This window comes from Tachypleus tridentatus, chromosome 10 (genome assembly GCF_004210375.1).
Source record: "Tachypleus tridentatus isolate NWPU-2018 chromosome 10, ASM421037v1, whole genome shotgun sequence".
In the NCBI taxonomy this organism is placed as follows: Eukaryota; Metazoa; Arthropoda; class Merostomata; order Xiphosura; family Limulidae; genus Tachypleus; species Tachypleus tridentatus.
In genome coordinates this window covers 62,894,030-62,914,770 of record NC_134834.1, presented here as the reverse complement: position 1 = coordinate 62,914,770, position 20,741 = coordinate 62,894,030, and the positions used below count along the sequence as shown (strand labels likewise).

Here is a 20,741-nt window from a genome sequence, read left to right as displayed (position 1 = left end):
AAGTGTTACATCTAATAACTTAACCAGTATGTCTTCATTTGGATTAGCATGAATACTCACTTCATTTTCCATTTGCATAAGATATACAAAAAAGAATAGGTGGTATGATTGAGAACCTAATATTGAGAAACCTTAGTTTTCAGAGAGAGAGCGAGAGGGAAGCTGCCTGGATTATATTTCTTACTCTTGCCTTGGAAATGTAAACAGGATTTGTAAATGACTTTTGAGTTTGTGGATTCTAACTTGCTAACTGTAGCTGAGTATGGCTTGTTGTATGTCTCTTTCTTGATGCCTAAGAATAATTGATGCTCTTATATTTTTCAATGTCATTAACAGAAGGAAAATTCTAAATTTCTAGGCTAAATACATATTTATGATCTGATTGTTTGAATAGTTTGTGTCACAAGAGACTGTTATATACAGGTAGCATCACATAACCTACAAAATGTTAAACAATATCAAAGTGTAGTTTTGATACATTCTGTTTCACTGCAACTTCATATCAGCTGGGGTTATGTCATGTTAATTTGCATACTCAAATTTGCTTTGTGTGTAATCCATCAAGTAACATATTCAACATTAAGTTAGTAACTAATTTAGCTATTAATGAAAAGATATTCACAGATTTAAAAATAATGTTTAATGTTATCAACCCTTTGTATTCCAATCAGTGATGTCGAGAAAACCCACTTGTAGAGAAATATAGGTCGAAACGTTCACTCTTCTACGTAAAATATTTTGTCAACCCAAACGAGCCATTTTTACATATATATTTCTTTGTATTCTACATGAATTGAAGTGTTTTTAGAAAAACAATTGAGCAGACATTGTAAGAGTTAGTAAAGTTTAGTAGTAGTTCTATAGAAGGCATACTCTATTAAAGTGTTGTTGGTTTTGTGATACTTAAAATGTCAAGTAAGATAATTAGAAAGTAAAATGTACAGTATCTGGCTGATGTACTTTTGTGTAATAAAAACCTTTCAGTAATAGATTGAAGTCATAGAACCTAGTAATATAAAACATATATGTTGTTCTGTCACAAAGAATGTACTTCGATGGATTTGGCATATTGTGTTAAAAGATATTTAAAAGAAGTAGAAGAACAACTACAAGGTGAAAAATCTCATTTAATAACTCTGGGGGGCTTGTTTTAGTTCATCTTTCAGTGACACTACATAACTTAGGATTCAATATTATCAATGACTAACTATGATTTAATAGTCAGGTGTACAATTTCACTGGAAGGGCAGCATGACTCAGTTGCTTCATGCTTTTTACTCTAAGTTGGATGGTTGTGAGTTCAAAACTGGCTTAATCATGCTGTTTTATCTTTGGCCAAGACATTTTATCACTCTTTTATCAGTTTATCCATCTACATGGTGGTTACCTAGCTGTGAGCTATGGGTTAATTTGCACTGGACCAGTATCCTACCAAAAGGGAATGGTTCACTATTATCATCCATTGTGCCATTGAAACATGTTGAAAAGCACTATTCTCAGTTAGGTAAGGCTTTAACTTTTAATAACCTTTTTTGAACATAGATAAAATTTTAATAACACCAAGATGATGCGCTTTTACATACACACATTCATACATGGATTTATCACTTTTGCTTGATATAATAACTGGTCAGTCAGATCTCATCACATAATGATACCCAAACATACAGGTCTTATGTTATTGCTTTCTGTGAGTTTAATTTTTCAGGTGAGTTCTCTTGTTTCTTCAGGCAACAGAACAGAGTTTTCTTAGAGCAATTTACTGATTTAGTTTCAAGATTTTCCTCTGAGCCAATCTTCTGTGAATCACACCTTCCTATCATTAAAATAAGTTCTAAATAACATCCTGTCAGAGTGACAAGAACTAATATATTGATGGCCTGTGTCATAAAACAGCCTCTACCAAATGTGATATAGTGGGAACCCAGTGTCATTTACCCACCACCCTGGTGAAGAGAAAACCAAAAAAGAGCATATTCCATGACTACCTTTATACACTTCCTTGCCTGTTGCATCTTTAGTCTTGTGGTCCTGGATATAAGAACCTTATAATGTTCTCCACATTTATATTTGGTATGACCTCTTGTTTTTATTTCTCCATCAATGCATAGCTTTTTAAAAAAATATTTATACCTAGGATTTTCAGAGATGATGGAAAGTCATAGAATTCAAAAACAAAATCAATGTTTTTTATCAAGACATTTTGGAAAAGCCATCATAAGTAACCCAGTTGCTTTCCAAAATCTTTGTTTTAACTGATGACAGTTCATTTCACTGTGGGAAATAAATATATAGAAGAAAATCCATTAAGAAAATGTGACTTGCAAAATGGGAAAAATGTTGACTTAGCAACACTAATCATTTACATGCATTGATCAACATACCTCCATCTGTAAGGTTTTATGTGACTGTCTTTAGAGTAATTCTGCTAACATTAAATAAGCAGAAGACCCATGGGACATGAATAAAAAATTATAAATATATTTGAAATATAAAGAACAGGGACATTTTGGAATTTATCTTAAGCATAAACACTTTGTGCATAATTAACAGAATGCACATCTATATTCATTAGATACTGCATAAAATTTGATGACAAAGAGAAACAAGAACTACAAATCTATTTGGCAATTACAAAAATGAGGGTCATAAACTGCACCATTTTTGGGCCTTCATTGCTAAATATTTTGCAGACAGTATTGTGATGTATGCTAATAGTATTCAGTCTTTTTGTGTTTTAGTTTTTCTTTCAAATCCAAAATTCTTAAGCTAATTGGTAGTTTTAATTGTCTTAACCTGTAATAACTAGTGAAAGTAACACCATCCTTGAGAACAAAATAAATATGTTCAGAATAATTATTGTCTTAAATACCTAAACATAGGTGTGTCTTATTGCACAAGAAAACTTGCTGTCTGAAAATCATATTGAAATATAACCCACAAATTTTCTAGTTCTTTATTAGGTGGAATTGCAGCAGTAAACTCCAAAAACCATGGTAATTTTAATGGTTACAAAAATATGAGAGTTCTATCTGTAACATTCTTTGCTTGGTTGTGATGTGTATTCAGCAGCAATTCAGGAGTAAAAGTTGACATGTCTAACTATTGACAACTTAATTTTGTATACAAATTGGTGTTTTTAGTTCCAAACAAAACAAGCATTTGGAAGAGAGATTAGAGCCTTTACCACTTATTCAAGGAAGCTGCAAGCTAGTTAAAGTATACTTAATGGGCTAAATTACAAATCATTAATGCTTATTCAGTGAAGGGAAGTCATGTACAATTTATTTCATAGTCTCTCTTTTTTGTTATTTTTCTGCTTAAATATTTTTTTGTGTAATATAACAAACAGTAGTTACTTAATTTTGGTGTAGCTCACATAATGTTCTTGGTTGTTAAGCACAAAGCCACACAAAGGGCTATCTGTGCTCTGCCCACCATGGGTACCTAAGCTCTGTTTTAAGCAGTATAAATCTGCAAATATACCATTATGCCACTGGGAAGGGGGGGGCCACATAATGTTAAACCAATAAATTAGATCTTTGAAAGTTAGAGTTTGGACTTGCAGTTTTGTTTTGTTTTTTATTATTAGCCTGTGCTAACTGTATGTACCTCCACAGTTTCCTTTTATATCTTCCTGTTTTTACTTCAATTTTATTTAGACTTGAAGAAAAGATTAGTAATGTACTTCATAGTTGCTTTTATATACATCCTGTTCTTGAGCAATGTGTAACCTTAGGTAGAAGACCATAGTCGTGTAGTTTACAGTTGTCTTGGACACTTGCAATACATGATTCAAAACAATTGGTTAATTAAGTATGTTAAGCACATTTGTGTTTTACACAAGAAGAGTGAGTCAATAATTACCTCTATGACTCAACATTCATCCTTGGCCAATTTTAAATCTTGAGAGATTTATATGGTGGAATTTTGATATGATTTGCAAAATACAAATTGAGACAAGAAATTAAAACAATATTTTAGAAGTGTAGTATTCACTAAGAATGTTTGAAAAACTTGAAACTTGCATTTTAAATAAAGGTAACTGTCAGTTTTCTCTTAATTGATTAAGCACTTTTTAATTTTTAAACATTTCATAAACTTTAGAAATAGAGCTTCAACATAAATTGAGTTGTCTTTCTCTTTGAGATATCTGTAATTTATTTTAAACACACAATCTAAGTCAGCAAACATTTCAGTTATTTTTATAGATAATTTCATAATTTAAAATTTGGCAGAGAATGTTTTAGGTTATGTCTAAATAATGATTATCTTCAGTCAGTGGCTACTATGAATGGAATGCAAATGATTGATATCTTTTTATTCTTGTTATAGTCTGTTGGTGTTTGAATGAAAAAAAGTGAGGATTTAAGGGCAAAACGTATCTCTTTATTCAAGCTTCTAGCATATAGGATATAATGGCAAATCCATATACAGGAACATACGTTTTATTATTTGATTGTAACATTGCCAGAATTGCAAAAAGGATTTCTATAACTCATTAACAATATATTATTAATAATGATACATACATTCCATTTTTTCAGATGTAGAACATTTAACACTAATGGATAAATTATCACAGTACTTAATCTACAAGAGTAATCTTAGCTTAAAAATAAAAGTACACAAAGAATTTTTATTAAATGTGTGTATATATATATTTAGTGGCTGTACATTATTTACACTTATAATTTGTTTTAAATAGGTGGGGAGTTTTGGCTTTATTGTAATGTTTACATTTCCTTTACTTCACCTCCAAAAAATGGGGTTTATAATGTCTTCTACAATAAACCTCAGGTGAAAAAAGTGTTTAGATTATAAAACATAATAACACTCAAATCTGCATGTATGCAAGAAGGAAAACAATTATATTAGTTACAATCATAACAAATGCAATAAATATTCAGTCAGATTACACTGCGATGTTCATGTTTGGACATCAATGCTTCCAACAATCGTAGCCTGGCTTTCACTTGCTGTAAAAGAAATAAACTTATCATGAAAGATATCTTGGAAGACATCCATATATAATTTTAAGGCCATGTTATATAAACCATTCTGCCAAATGTACCAACACCCTTTAACATGTGGCATGTCATTTTTTGTAAAATACTGTATATACACCGACATCTAACAGAGAGGTAAGTGAAGTGGAAGTATATTGTAGAATTGCAAGCTATTTGAAATGTGCAAATGTATTAAATAAAATAGATGCACCCCTTGGTTATTTACAATTTTTTATTCAACAGTGTTAGTAACTCTGTATCATATGTAAAATATTGTCAGCTCTAGCAAAAGTGCTACAAATAACTAAATCTTATGAGATCAAATGTTAATACCAGTTTGATCTATAGCTAATGATATTCATTAATTTGTGAATTTTGTAGGAGGCTGAAATATGTTGGCATAAAAGAAAAGGTTAAAAATTCCCAAGTTTTTATATTTTTATTTTAAAAGGATGACAAGGAGGGCTAGCTCTAAATATTATCCTCTTAAATTAAAATATAAAATCTTTGTAATTGTTTAACCTATTCTTTAATTTTGATGTCTATTTTGCCTATGTGGTTAACTATGTAGTTCATTTTATATGCTGGTGTGAAATCAGTCAACAGTGTAATTCTTATGTATTTTGAAAATTATGTAGAGATGAGTCACTTATATGCAAAAACGGCTCGTTTGGGTTGAGAAAATATTTTACATAGAAGAGCGAACAACGTTTCGACCTTCGTCAGGTTCACAAAGAAAGGTTTCTTTGCATATAAATTTCTCAACAAGTGGGTTTCTCGACATCACAGATGAGTCACTTCAACCAGCCCTCCAATTGCACAGTGGTGTTTGAGAACTTATATCATTAAAAACAGAGTTTTGATACCCATAGTGGGCATAGTGTGTAGCTTTGTACATAAGAAAACAACAAGAAAAAAACTTCAAGTTTCAGAGTGATACCCAATATTGTTTTCAATACATAAAGGTGAATAATTCAGATAAATATGTGGTGCCAACTGTGAAGAGACTATTATATAGAATGTGAAGGATATTGGATATGAGACTTATCTGTGGTATGTCTAAAAGGTTCAGGTTATAGAAAGATATTAGACAGGTGATCATCAAAGTAATCCTTCATGCCACAAAACTTTTAGAACTGATGTGTTGTTTCAAAGTAATAATATCTATTTGAAATATCCTATCCACATTTGAAATTATGATTCAGTAAAACATCTCCATGATTATTTATAAGGGGCTAATTGTGAAGGTTTGGCCATAAACTGAACAAACTGAAAATTAAAATGGGAGAAAAAGCCTACTAAATACTTACTATATCCTAAATAAAAGCATGCTTTGCAGAACAAAGGTAGTGGCAAGTGATCGACTAGAACTTACATTTTATCATGGCAGTAGATATATATGACATAACCCCAAAACAAAATTAACATCTAATGATATAATCATACTCATTCTTTTTTTAAATCTATCTTCAACTGTAGGAAGACACACTGAAACATGGGTGGGGAAAAGAAAAACCAAAAATTTAATCACTGATATTTATATGAAAACTATAACTTCCAATAAAATTAATTTCATCTATAAATACTTCCATAATAGTGTCTCAGACTTACCTACTGCTTTGGTTTTAAAAACATATACAAAAATATAACCAGCAATAGTTAACATCTTAATCCTTCACCAAATTAGCCAGCAAGTACACTGCTGGTCAAACTCTTAAGGCCATTGAGCATAAAGAAAAAATATGCATTTTGCATTGTTAGACTCAACCACTTATTTGAGTAGAGCTTCGAGAGATGAAAATAAAAATAAAATTTTTTAGCATTTAATAGGGAAAGTGTGAACACTATGAAATTAGCCTAAATACTAGCTGCTCAAAAGTTTAAGAACATACCAAAACGAAGTCCTAAACAGGGTAGGAAATGCCCAACAAGAAGTCTCAGTAGTAAGTTGCAAGGCTGTCATTGTGAAAAGCTTCAAACAGTCGCTTTGGCATGGTCGACATAAGCATTTGTAGAAGGCTGGCTGGAATGTTATTCCAAGTGGTGAAGATGGCTTCACGAAGCAAATGCACTGTTTGGAATTGATGTCCATTTCTATAGACTTCCCTTGCCATCCATCCCCAAACATTTTCAACGGGGTTCAGTTTGGGCGAAGACGCTGGATGGTCCAAAAGAATTACGTTATTCGCCATGAAAAAGTCCATTGTCATATGGGCATTGTGAATTGCAGTGTTGTCCTGCTGAAAGATCCCGTCATTTCCACCCAAGCGAGAGCCTTCAGTCAGTAAGGATGCTCTCTCCAATTTGCCAATGTAGCCAGCTACTGTTTGATGCCTTTGTATAACCAGCAGGTCTATTGTTCCATGGAAAGAGAAAACACCCCAGATCGTAATGGAACCTTCTCTAGTATGTAATGTAGAAAATGTCTCCAATGGAATATCCTTATTGTGCCAGTAACATTGGAAGCAATCAGGACAATCCAGGTTAAATCTTTCTTCATTAGAGAACAAAACCTTCGTCCACTTTTCTACGTGCCATGTTTGGTGCTTCTCAGCAAAGTGTAACCAAGCTGTTTTGTGGTATGGAAGGAGGCGTGGCCTTTGAATACGTTTACGGTTTTTTAAAGACTTTCTCACGTACATGCCATCTTGTTCTTGAGCTGTATTCTGCATCCGTAAGGACCTTAATCTGGTTCGATGATTGGTTGGTGTTTTAACGGACAACCCGTCAAATCCTCCTGCTCAATGCCAGCGAAATTTTCTTGGGCTAACCACTTGAAATTCTCATTCCGTATCCGTCAGGGTCTTTTAAGACATTTGCAACAGCAGTTTTACTACATTTAATCTCACCAGCAATGGCACGTTGAGAGAGACCTTGTTTTTGCAGCTCGACAATTCAACCATGTTCAAACTCTGTCAACTTTTAAGCATTTGCCATGTTTTTTTCCCAATGTAAACAGGAGATGTTGACAACGCTAATGCTTGAACACAAATGACTAAATTCTGATACGTGTTTACCGATTAACGGATTAACGCTTCGTTTCAGTATGGTCTTTAACTTTTGAGCAGCTACTATTTAGGCTAATTTCATGGTGTTCACATTTTCCCTATTAAATGCTAATTTTTTTTTTTTTTTCCCCCTTTTCTTATTTTCATCTTTCGAAGCTCTACTCAAATAAGTGGTTGAGTCTAACAATGGAAAATGCATATTTTTTTTTGTTCATTGGCCTTAAGATTTTGGCCAGCAGTGTATAGTATACAATGGAGCTATTATAATTTATAGTATTTCATGATTAGAGACAGAAAAATGCAAGTAATGCATATTTAATAACTACTAATATTAAACAAAAAACTGGAAATAGCAGCCATGACTATCAATCTTAGTTAATGACCTCTCCCAGTTTGAGTTAAAAATATGCCTAAAAGCAGAATTATCTGTTAAAACAAATTCTGAATGTCTTTGCTTGTGAATTATATACTGATCATAAGAATGTGAAAATAACAAAAGAGAGCATACAGTATGATGTTGAAACAAACTATGTGATCAGAAATGTGTACATATAACTAATCCCATTAGGATGTAACATGAAATATTGGATTAATAATATTGTCCATACCAGAGATGTATCTATTAAGATATTAATCACCTTGTTGTGCCTTAATTTTAGGGATACAAATCAGATAGCAATTTGACTTGCTCTTATGTGCACATTTGCTACTTACTTTGTAATCTCCATATGTAGATTCCATTGTACTTCTGTCTTCCTTATGCACTTTCCTGAAATGGTAATAAAAAAAAAATTTTCTTAATATTCACTCGTAAGTGAAGTCATTACATTCTAAATTTTCACATGCATATGCTATCTAAATCTACAGTTGACAAAACTAAAAAAGTATAACCTTTTTCTACCTTGGTAAGAATACTTAAAACAGACCTGCAACAGATGTGGTACATCTCATTTTTCAGTCAATGCTATATGACACATCCAATAAATTTAGTTTTGAGACAGAAATTAATATCAATGATCTTTACAACTTTACCTTCCAGTCATTTTATGAAACTCTTCTTCAAATTCACGTAAAATCCTACGTAGTCTCTTTTTTTCCATCTGTGCCTGATGCTGTTGATAAAGCAACTCCGGCCTATAAATGCAAATTTAGATAAATTATTGAAAACACTGGAATCAATCTGCATGTAAATCTCTGCACCACAACATTATAAAAATGGAATCACTTTCTGCTTTTGTTTCACTTTCAAATTTGTTCAACTGATTCTTGGGTTAAACTCTCTTTTTTTTTCCATTTCATCTTTATAGTTGCTTATTTAAAAGTCTGCTTAGTAGGTGCTTTTTCTTAGCGTGTTGAACATCTGGATAACAAACAGCCTTATGTGGCTTACTTAATAAGTAAGGAACAAAAATGTCATACTGTATAAACTTGTACTAAAGTACTTAGCACATTAGTATTCATTGATGGTATTGCTTGTAACCTGCTCTTTGACATTAAAAATATAAAACTGCAAAGTTTTGAAAATCGTTAAAACATTTAGCACTTGAACTATATTGTAATAACAAGATATTGAAATTCAAAGAATAAGTGTTTCTATACAGTTTTTTGTTTCAACCTCACAAATTTTATGAACAAACTTCACTACCAATTAATCAGAGATCTACATAGTTATTTTTGCAAATTAAACTCTGATTAATAATCAAGACAATTAGCAATTAGAAGTTCCAAATTAAAAATTTGGCAAAGCATGTGATCAAAATTAGTTGTATATTTGGATCAATTTTCCAACCTTCAAAGCACTTCTGAGTAACTACTTACAATCAACACTTAAATTTCTCATATAAAAGGGACAATTAAGATCCTTCCAATGACTTATTATTGGTTAAAAATATTTAATAACTAATTCACAAAAACCTTCAGTAAGCCAGTATTTCCCACTAATAAAATTTTGTTGACCAACTGTGAGACATTATATGATACAACTAAGAATGTCGCTTGTATTCCTTCCCATACTGGATCATAAACTCTTTCACACTATGTAAAGCCTGGACCTGAATGTACATGGTCTGTTCTTACATGTTAGGCACTTGAGTTTACTATACATTTGTAAGTAACAGTACATATCGACCATCATTTCAAGAAATCTAGAACCAACATGTACAGTGGCCCTCTGCAGAAAATTATAGAAGTATGATATATATGGCACTTTTGTTGAATAGCTATTTGCTCGGTTCATATTCATCACAACGAATGACTGACCTGATGCGTATTGCATTGAAAGTTACAGAAAACATTGCAAATTAGTTGCTTTCACATTAAATCAACTGATATTCATTTTCCACCCAACTGTTTTCAATAAAAAATATGCCATAATTTCAATAATATTTCAGCATTATGACAATTGACTAAAATTTTAATTTATGCATAGCTAATATTCTGCAAAATATTACAAAATTTGCATTAAACATTTCCTGTTTTGTAACATTTTAAAAATATCATCTAATCTTAGGCCTTTACACAACCCCATACCATTTATCAAGAAACAATGGTATTCATTAAGAAAAATGGATAGCTTTCACATGTTGAATAAGAAACAGTTTAACCAAAAATGCATCTACACACACATTCAAGTATAAAAATTCATTAAACTTATTTTAATCTTTTCAATTATTGAAGAAAAATAAAGCTGCTCTTTACTACTACAATACAATGCTTTTGTAAAAACTGCTAATATATCAAGTCTTTATTACTACAATACTTTGTTTTTACTGTTTTAATATACAAATATATTTGGCATAAAATGTAGCTAATTATCCAAATGTTAGCAGTTTATAAATTTTAATTTTAAAAAGCAATACTTTATAACATCAAACTTCCTCTAGCTGGAGAATTTTGAAATTTTCTCTCTAGGCATCCCCTCTTTAATTTATTTTCTACCCCTCCAAGATATGTAAAATTTAGTGTAAATCACTTATTATAATATTTTCATCACTTATGCAAAGCATAATTTTTATAGCCTTTAATATTGTTTGGTTATCTGTCACATCCTCTTTCAGAAATTGCAAATTGTTCTCTCTAACATTTAATACTGTATTACTTATAACCAATAGAAATCCAAGGTTTTAATCCATCAAATAATCTATTGTATTACACTGTTTTCAGTACAGAGATTTCTCAATCATGCTTCTAGTTCAAACTTTATTCTCATGGAAAACATATAGATAAGCTTAGCTGAAATTTTAACAGCTTTGTTGCATAGTTTAAAAAGCCAGAAAAACTGTGATAATTATAGATTATTTGTTTTTTGCATGTGACTGTTTCATGTTCTTTGAAGCATTATTTAATTAAATAAAAAATTATTTAGTACAGTAGTATCATTAGTACAAAAAAGTAGGCTTAAGTAACATTGATAGTCAAAGGCATAAAATACAGAAGACACTCACATGTACTTTATTTCTTGTTTTTATGTGTATTCCTTATTTGTTATTATAAAAGTAACTAAAATGTAAAAATTGGAAAGTTTTAGGCTAGATAAGGTAACATGAAGAAGAAACTTTTCATGAGGTACACTTGCAAGCAGTCCATGCATTATGCAAAATTGTAATTAAATATTGTAAAGTGAAGTGAGTATTTACCATTTGATTTAAAATTTTCATAGTGCAAATGTTACACAATATAAGATAAAGGGCAATAAAATAAAAAAAATTTGAATACAAATAACTTGTCAAGTATACTATTTACCAGATTAAAGCTATTTAAGATAAATCTAGTTTCATGTTACAATTTAAAATCATCCTAGAAAAAAAGAAGTAATTTCTATAAATTTCTTTTTTTTATGGTATCTGATCATATTGATTAATCTTGTAATCTGTATACAGTTAGGGTAGAGAAAATAATAGATAAAATATAAAGTTTTACTGAAGAAAAATTTTTGAAATTTATTTTAGGTTTTGGAGATAAATAAAATAAATTTTGGTTTTTGTGATGAAAAAAAGTATTTTTAGCCTTAATGTGAAAATTACTTTCTGCTTGGACTAGTTAAAAAAGTCTATATTCGTGGACAAACTTTCAATAAAATTATTTCATTAAAAAGTGATTTTTAATGTTTACTAACACTTGTGAAGATACACATACTGTATTAAAAGTTATAGTATGAAAACTATAATGAATACAAAATTGCTACTGAGTTGGTACATTTGAGCGACTTCATGGTAAGAGAAGTTTAATACCATCTTTAGTATTACAAGTACTATGCACACCTCTACTATTACTACTACTATACCATGTCATTATTATTATCACTACAACATGTCTTATTTGTGTATCAAGCCTTTATACTATTATATTATTTCTCTAACAATACAGAAAACAAAGTATTAAAATATCTAAAAACTTTACTTACAAAGAAAGCTCATGTAGGTTGGAACTGTCACACTTGACAAAGACAGCCAATTTTGACAAGTTATCAGTGTCTTGGTCACCCAGGACATCAACCTTGCTGTCTTGTATCTCTGTCTGTAGTTGATTAGTCAAACCATTCCTTCCTTTACATGGTTCTTCAGACAGTTCCTTTTCCTGTTTTTAAAACATTGTATTACTATTCTTCCATATTAACAAATGCAATATGTTTAAACTATCAGCTATGTAAGTAATTACACCAAGACCTGAATTTATTTGAAATATTTCTAGTATATCATTACATTACTGAACAAAAAAGGGCAAGTTTACTTAAACGCTACTATTTATCAAGTATTAAATATCACTTGGTGCACCATGTTTCAAATATTTATTTCACAAAACCTCTATAAAATATATTTTCTTTTAACAAAATATTTTGAGCTTTTAATTAAAGCTTTCTTTGACTCACATAACAAAAGTTTTGTCTATTAAAAGCTTCTACATATTTTGTTTTTTAACATGACTTTTACATCTAACTCACTGTGCATTCTTCTCGAGGCTGGAGAGAAGTAAAATCCATAGCCACATGTTCCAAAATTGGTTGCAGCTCCAATCCTGTGTCTTTTCCCATTCCTCCAGTTCCATTTTGTAAGCTATTTCTTGCAACCAGTCGTTTCACTTTTCGATAGTGATCATACAGTGGGCGAACCACTTCTCTATTCTGTACAAGCGAAGGTCTTCCATGGATGCTTTCAATCTTGAGCAAAGCTTTTTGTATGTCAACTTTTTCTTCCTTAACTTGCTCATTAGTCATATTCTTTGCAACAAATAAATAAAATTATGAATATTTTAAAACTTATCCATAAAAAGAAATAATCATACAAACACAAATAGCAAAAAATAGAACTGAACTCAAATGAAACCTTCTACTTTTTTTTTTCAAGTGTAGTAAAATTAAGTATCAAGTACAGTAGCATCAATTGATGAGGTAATAATAATGAAATATGCACCCCACATTATTATAGAAAAAAAAAACTTATGTGATAAGTTTACAGACAAGAAAAATTCTGTCTTCTTCTTGACCTAAAGCCTTAAAAAGAAACTAATAACTACCTCTAGTTCATGAGGCCTTTCAGCTAATTGCCTTTTTTCTGAAAGGCTTCTAAATGCTTTTTCCAAAGAATCTTCCACTGTAAGTTCAAGTGTATTTTCACACATTGAAGTACTAACTCTCATCTTATTATCGTCAATTTCCTCTTCTTCAAATACTGGAGCTTTTGTTCTCACAGGAAATGTATCACCTTCCAAATAGAGTCCTTCTTTAAAATCTAATAATATGAAAACTTGTTTATTTCATCTAAAATAATATCATAAAGTGAAGTTTTTTTACAACATACTAAAGAAGCTGCAATAAATTATAATAAGTTATTTATAATCAAAGTGTTTGTAGCAAAGAGATTTTTCCCAATTTTAAAATACAACCAGTTGGTTTTATACTGTAATACAGTATTTTGAAACTTCAAAGCATAGGTTCCATTCACTGCTTCAAACTTGCAAAAATTCCATTTTGCTCAAGTAGCGTATAATCAGTTATGCTGTTTCCTTTGTAGTTTAATAAATGGAAAGTTTATACAACCTAAGATACATAAATATAAATAAACACTAATAATGAGCAAGTATAATTGCAGAGATGCAAGTAAAATCATCACCAGAACTGAAAATCTGATCTTTGCTGTCACCAATCTAGCTTTAGATAGGATGATGAAATGAGTATTACTCAAGCTACAGTTATCATCTAGTCAATAATATTAAAGTTTTGTAAACAGTTATCTCACTATATTGCAAGTACAAAATATTTTAATTTGAGTACACTTTAAATACAGACTTCAACAATAAGTTGGTGTTCTTAATGAAATTTAAGCTAGGAAAGATATAATAAAAGAAATTACTCTTATAATATTTATGATACAAGCAAATCAAAAACATAAGACATCAAACAATTAAACAGAAAGATTCTCAAAATCTTTGCTGGCAATTAAGCATTTCCATATTAAGACATTACAAACTGCAGGTATTAATATCTGCTGTGTTGATCATTCTATATCTTCATCCATACGAAACACTCACATTTCAGTTCTTTTCTTGCTTTATTTATCTCTTGCACAAGTTTCTTCACTTCTGAATACTTCATCTTTTCTGCTTGAGATGGCTATGAAACAATAAAATTTATTTTACACAGAGCACCACAAAATGTCTAATGTGGTATCAACATCCTTAAATTGCTTAATATTTCAGCTCTGCTAATATTATTATGCAGCTGAAATGAACAAATGATCATTACTACTACAATTCTTAAACTATTAATATTTTTATAGTATTATAAATACTAGGGAATACAATACATATTTAATATCCATTAAAAATATTATATTCAACTGTTGAATACATTTCTCTATTATCAAAGGACAGCTTTCATACAAACACTATAAAAAGATTACTCAAAACAGATAACTACACTTAAAAACTTGAAAATTTAAAATGATTCATTTGTGCATTTGTAAAATTATTTGTCAATGATCTGATTCCTAAGTGCTGTTGGACTTGTTTCTTGTTATATGATCTTCATCATTTTCGAAAATTAGTTTTTTGTGATCTTGAAAACTCTTTCATGTAATAATCAAAAATAGTGAACACAGTTACACAGAAATGCTCTACATTGTGAAATGGAGTAGATTAATATAAAATCACAAGGAAAATTATTAGCTTTGAAAATCTGTGATCATGGATAATTATGTAAACAAACAGTAAATTAAATCTGGAAAAAGCAAAGTGGTATTATACCTGTATAAATCTTACCCTGAAACCATGTTGAGATTCAAATGTCTCTTCAAAATTTCGTATTTTCTTTTTCAACACTAAACAAATAGAAATGAATTTTCCTTATCAATGGTTATACTAAAATACTTAGTGTCTTGATTTTTACTTTTTTACAGACTTTCATGGTTATATAACCTTCATAAGTTTCAATTATACTATCAACATGCTAGATATTATTTACTAAACTTATGTCTTATTTCATTAAATAAAACTATGTTACTATAGTTATCCATTTAAATTCACAAGTACAACTTACTGTGAATTTTTTTGTTCAAATACTTCACAGTCATCATTTCTTCTCCAAACTTGAGAGACCTAATAATTAGAATAACCTTTTCAATGTTTCTTATAAGATGAATTATTAATAAGATCCAAAATAATTTTTATATTTGACATTTTAGATGTTGAAAATTCCATTCCATTATACCATAAAAGGTAATATTTCAAACTTCTGAAATCATGGAGTAAAACAGAAAAATGATCCAAATATTTTTGTTTACCTTAAAATACATTCAAACAGGGAGAGACATTAAACCTCACATCATGAATTTGTAGACAAACTGATTAAACAGTTACATTTATGATCCATTTTAATAATTTAAGTAACATATGTTATATAGGTATTTATTCGTTTACTAGTTCAATATTTCTTTACAACTTTTACTAATTGTTAAAGTCATTACCTAATTTAAGCAAAAGTAATTAAATAAGGCATTCAAAAATGTCTACCTTTTTCTGAATAATTCTTGTTCATTAGGTGGTGAAGGAGGAAAAATAGGATCCAAATCCTGACAACTTAAAAAAAGAAAGAGAACATTAACAAGTATTTTAAGTTCTACAGTACCAATAGAAGAAAAAACAACAAATAAAGAAAAAAAAAACATGTTTCCCATAATTCCAATTTTTCAATACTTCCATGGTTATGCAATATAAATACGAGTAAAAGATAACACTTCCAACAGCATTATAGGTTGTTTATGTTTATACCTACTTTTCTTTTCGAAGATAGTGAAGAGATGGGGAAAGCTGAACACCTTCATAACCCAAACTTACTGGGGGCCAACTATGACAGTGCTCAGATAGAACTGGCTCTAGAGAAAAATCAACTATTAGTTTTTGCCAGGATTAAAGAAACATTTTATGTACATTTTTCATGCCTCAATAATCATAGTATAGTTCACTAAAATCATGAGAAATGAATATGAAATTGAAATGTTTTGCAAAACATTAATGCAATTCAGTAAAACATTTAACACCTACAGTGGAGGTGAAGAAATACTGTGCTTTAATTGGAAGACTTTGAAATTCAAATAATAAGATTTAGGAGAATTAGGAATTGTGAAACAACAAAATTTAGTTAAAATGTCAATACATTAACGTTTGCTGATAAGGCACTGAAAAAAATAAAGTAAAAGTTCTTTCACTTCAGGATTTATTATTTTTACCTGACATTGAAAATTTAAAAAATTACTTTTTTTCAATGTATTCCAATATATTAAATTTTATTACATAAATTTTGATTTATTAATTTTAATAGGAAATATTGAAATGTTCTCCACCTTCACTTGTCTGTATTAAGGGACTTTTTTTACTCAGAGTTGTGCATTTTTAATTGTTAAATAATTCTTGTATGATGTTCTCTATTTAACAAAAATTTTACATTTATAGAAGGTTAATATACTTTAAGTAATGTATATGATAAAAGGTGTATTTGGTTGGTTAGATGGTACAGTTAATTGATCATCATGTAATTGATTATCTACTGTACACATAATACAATCCATATCAAAATATTTAAAAAGTTACATACTTAATATTACAGTGAGGAATTGTCATAGTTAGTAGCCCATGCAAGTACCTAAGTCTAATTATTGATTTTTAACTAATATAACAAACTAGACATATAACTAACTGTGACAATAATAAAATTATATAATAAGCCATTAAACCTATGCAAAATTCTCAAATTGAGCTAGCCTACTCACTAGAAACTCTGTAATAATCTTTCTTTCACTATCTGAGCAGTATATTACCATAATTAGGCAGAGCTTGATTACTTTTCACCACTTTCATTTTGATTTATAATAGACATATAAGCTAGGCTAAAACAGGTATAGTTTATTTGAAGTATTATTGGATATATTTTGAAACAACCCCTTGCAATTTCAAGCATCTTTTAGGAGTTAGTATACATTACATGGGTAAGTAACACTCAAGTGCTAACAAACTGGAGTCTTATTTGCTTAACCACTCTACTTCAGTGGGCTTGCACCCTATATATGTCTAAACACCATGTGTGTTTGCACTTCATTCCTTTATATGTTTTTTAACATCTTAAGTAAACTCCTAGGTAGTATTTATGTTTACATCACAAGCAAATTTTATAACAAATCAGTTTAGCTAGTATATATGTGTAAAACTACCAATTTCCTCAGCTTCATTTTTATGTATTATGTTTGTGTGCTTCCTTCCTTCAAATGATTTCACCTGTGGCCAGACAATAAACACAAAACGAATTTCTTTAGGACTTAACAAAGAATTTTGAAGATTGCATGACAGTTATTTATTTAAAAAACTAAAAGAAGTTTTCAACATACATTGATGTTTTTTATATTGGAAGCAAAATCATTTTCATATAATGTTGAAAAAATGAAGTAAAAACAAAAAGACATAACAGTGATTTTATCACAAAAACCAGAAACTGACAGTCTAAGAACCAACTTTTGACATCAAGACATGTTTCAATACTGTGTTCCACTTTACAGCTTCATTCTGCTATTATTATATTTGCAGACTCAATTACAACTGTATTACGTATGGAATATAGAAACTTTAAATATGTTAAACAGGTCAACCTTGAAATTCTGTGAAGTTTTGAGTTTGATACTTGTTCTTAAATGGAATTTATAATAAATTTGTTGAGAATTACAACCTATGTGATAACTGCCTCAACTAACCATCACCAGGATTATCAATGTTTTCAAAACAACAATTAGATTTGTACAATAAATGTATATTAAACCAAGCAAAAATAAAGTTGTATAAAAATTACAAAGCAGTGAATATTAATTTCATACTTTAATCACAGATAATCTAACAGAAGAATTGAAATTTAAATCTTAGATTAAAGAAATAAACACCACCCACCAAGCATGCAACCAATTGTCATGCTTCACTCCCCTAACAATGAAAGCAGCCTACACTTTAAAAATAGAAGCTTGAACTTAAACTACTTACACACACACTAATTCTTGGACCAACTTCTTCTTTTATTACAAATATGTAGATATTCATTGAGTCGTTGTTATATGTTTTGATTGTAAAATAATGTAGTCCCACCCTATTTATGCCTGTGTATTTTCTTCACACCATTAAACTTTTGCATAAATAAGGGTCTCATCTTGGTTATCACATGCATTTTTGTAAAACAAATGTTTCCTGGAGCTGTACAGTAGTTTTTATATCTTTGCACGCTAATTTGCATTTTAGCCATGAAATAAAGGAAGAGACCAAAACGTTTTTGCTGCAATGAATGTCAAAAACACATTAAAAACTGCAACAACTTCTGCATAACTTTACAATTATATACTAGCAACTAACAAGGATAGGGAACAGCACACACAAAAATTGTTAAAATCTGCACAAATGTTAGCCAAAATTACCTGCTCCACCACATTCCTCATACAGGGAGGTGAAGTCTAGAGGAGTAGGAATTTCTTTTGTTGTACTATCTTCCCAAGGGGTAGTACTGACATGGTCATCTCTGCTCTGTGCTAAATCAGAGCTTTCCAAGGTATGTAATTTCAATATTGGATGAGATACAAATTCTTTATTATGATACAAATTTTCTTCTTTATAGTGATGGTAGTGGTGGTGGTGGTGATGAGGTTTATTATGACCATGTAAATGAGGATGATCCCTGAGTGTGTGATGCGTCACACTTTCATTAAAACGATTTCCAGACATGCCGTGGAAAGAATACATTTTGAACTGATCCAGGGTTTCCTGGCTTCTGGTGTATTCTTCGGTACAATTCACATTTTCTTTGTCATGATCAGAATACAGAGAATCTTCTTGTGGTGTTAATACAGTGGACACTTCAGAAACACTACAAGTTTTCCCCTCTTGTTCAGCATTAGTATGAATTTTGCTGCAGGTGTTTAAACTACAGTGAAGATGTCTAGATGGAGTACATCTAGTAGAAAGAGATATGTTCAACTGAAAGAAAAGGAGGGGAGAAGATATTAAATCAAAAACTAATACTTTTCCTTTACTAAAAGTAAAGAAAATCTCTAACATTTTACAGTTTCAAACTAGTATTGCAATGACATATATTTTAGCATTAAAAACCAGTTGTAAAAATTCAAAAATTGTAATTACATTATTACTTTTCTTACCTCCAATGATATGGTATAAAGAATATTCTAGATAAGAATTTATTAAAACTCAAATCAGCTTTAAAATATTTATATAACATCCATGATAAAAGCAAATCCATGGACCTTCAAGACACCTAAAATCTTTTTGGCAGGAAAAAAGTATTCACAAAAACACTTTATGATAAATTGCTAAGTTACAAAGTAAAATCTGACTAGACTTCTCAACTCCAGAACAACAGATTACAAGCTCTTTATTACAGAAAGCCTTTCCATTTTCTATAACCACTAAAAACTAATTATAATAATAACATCAACTCAGTGCTGTTGCTTCAATCTAATCTGTTACAGATTCATGGTGTTTTTATTTTATTTTATTGTTTATAAGTGTATGTAATTATAATTAACCATTTTTCTATATGTTTTCTCTTGTAACAATATTAATAAACCTGTGTTTGCTGCATATTTTACCATACACTCCATTATGTTGTTACTATTTAAGTCTTTCTAAACTGCTGGTTGTACCAAAAACTTCTCATTTAATATCTAATGGTGTGTTTGATAGCTAAAATATTGTGAACTATCTTTCTAAGGTTTTAACAGTGATGATGAAATTGGAAACAGTTTTGAAATGTCTGTAAGTGTGGGTGTTCTTTAGAATTATAATATTCCTAATGTTCGAGTTCTGTACTTTATCATCTCAGTGGAACATGACATTCTGCACTTCATTGAGCTTCATAAACATCCATTTCCTTATATTCTGAGAGTTGAATGTCTGGGTCCTCACTGCTCACAGGTATATTTAAAGATCTAGAACTATCAATATCTTAACATTTTGCACGTGGGCAAAGAGGGCCTAAATGAGCAATTTCTTTGCTATGAGTTGATGCCACACAGGCCTAAGTACATGTAAAAGTGTTTCTATTAAAATACTTATTTCCTTCTTCTTCCTTTGACACATGTGAACAAATTACAGCAGAGCTGTGTATAAAAATACTCAGGATTTAGAATTTTACAAGGATAAAATTATTCTGATCAATTTCTTTATTCTCCTTGATAGGGCTACACCAAGA

General features: G+C 30.2%; 1 protein-coding gene across 5 annotated transcripts in view; it reads right to left on the bottom strand.

Annotated features, from left to right (window-relative positions):
• Nucleotides 1–4,367: 4,367 nt before the first annotated feature.
• Nucleotides 4,368–20,741, bottom strand: part of LOC143229436 (protein FAM13A-like) — a 48,012-nt gene continuing 31,638 nt past the window's right edge. For 3 of the 5 annotated variants that reach the window (XM_076461771.1, XM_076461769.1, XM_076461766.1), the window contains exons 10-21: nucleotides 18,955–19,510; nucleotides 16,284–16,383; nucleotides 16,022–16,087; nucleotides 15,549–15,607; nucleotides 15,272–15,330; nucleotides 14,543–14,624; nucleotides 13,529–13,743; nucleotides 12,957–13,232; nucleotides 12,420–12,592; nucleotides 9,050–9,151; nucleotides 8,732–8,786; nucleotides 4,368–4,979 (exon numbers count right to left, since the gene is read on the bottom strand). In XM_076461771.1, the coding sequence (XP_076317886.1) occupies nucleotides 4,911–4,979; nucleotides 8,732–8,786; nucleotides 9,050–9,151; nucleotides 12,420–12,592; nucleotides 12,957–13,232; nucleotides 13,529–13,743; nucleotides 14,543–14,624; nucleotides 15,272–15,330; nucleotides 15,549–15,607; nucleotides 16,022–16,087; nucleotides 16,284–16,383; nucleotides 18,955–19,510 (1,812 nt within the window). In that variant the 3' untranslated portion in view covers nucleotides 4,368–4,910. The remainder of the gene's footprint in view (nucleotides 4,980–8,731; nucleotides 8,787–9,049; nucleotides 9,152–12,419; nucleotides 12,593–12,956; nucleotides 13,233–13,528; nucleotides 13,744–14,542; nucleotides 14,625–15,271; nucleotides 15,331–15,548; nucleotides 15,608–16,021; nucleotides 16,088–16,283; nucleotides 16,384–18,954; nucleotides 19,511–20,741) is intronic. The other 2 variants (XM_076461770.1, XM_076461767.1) reach the window with 1 other exon arrangement.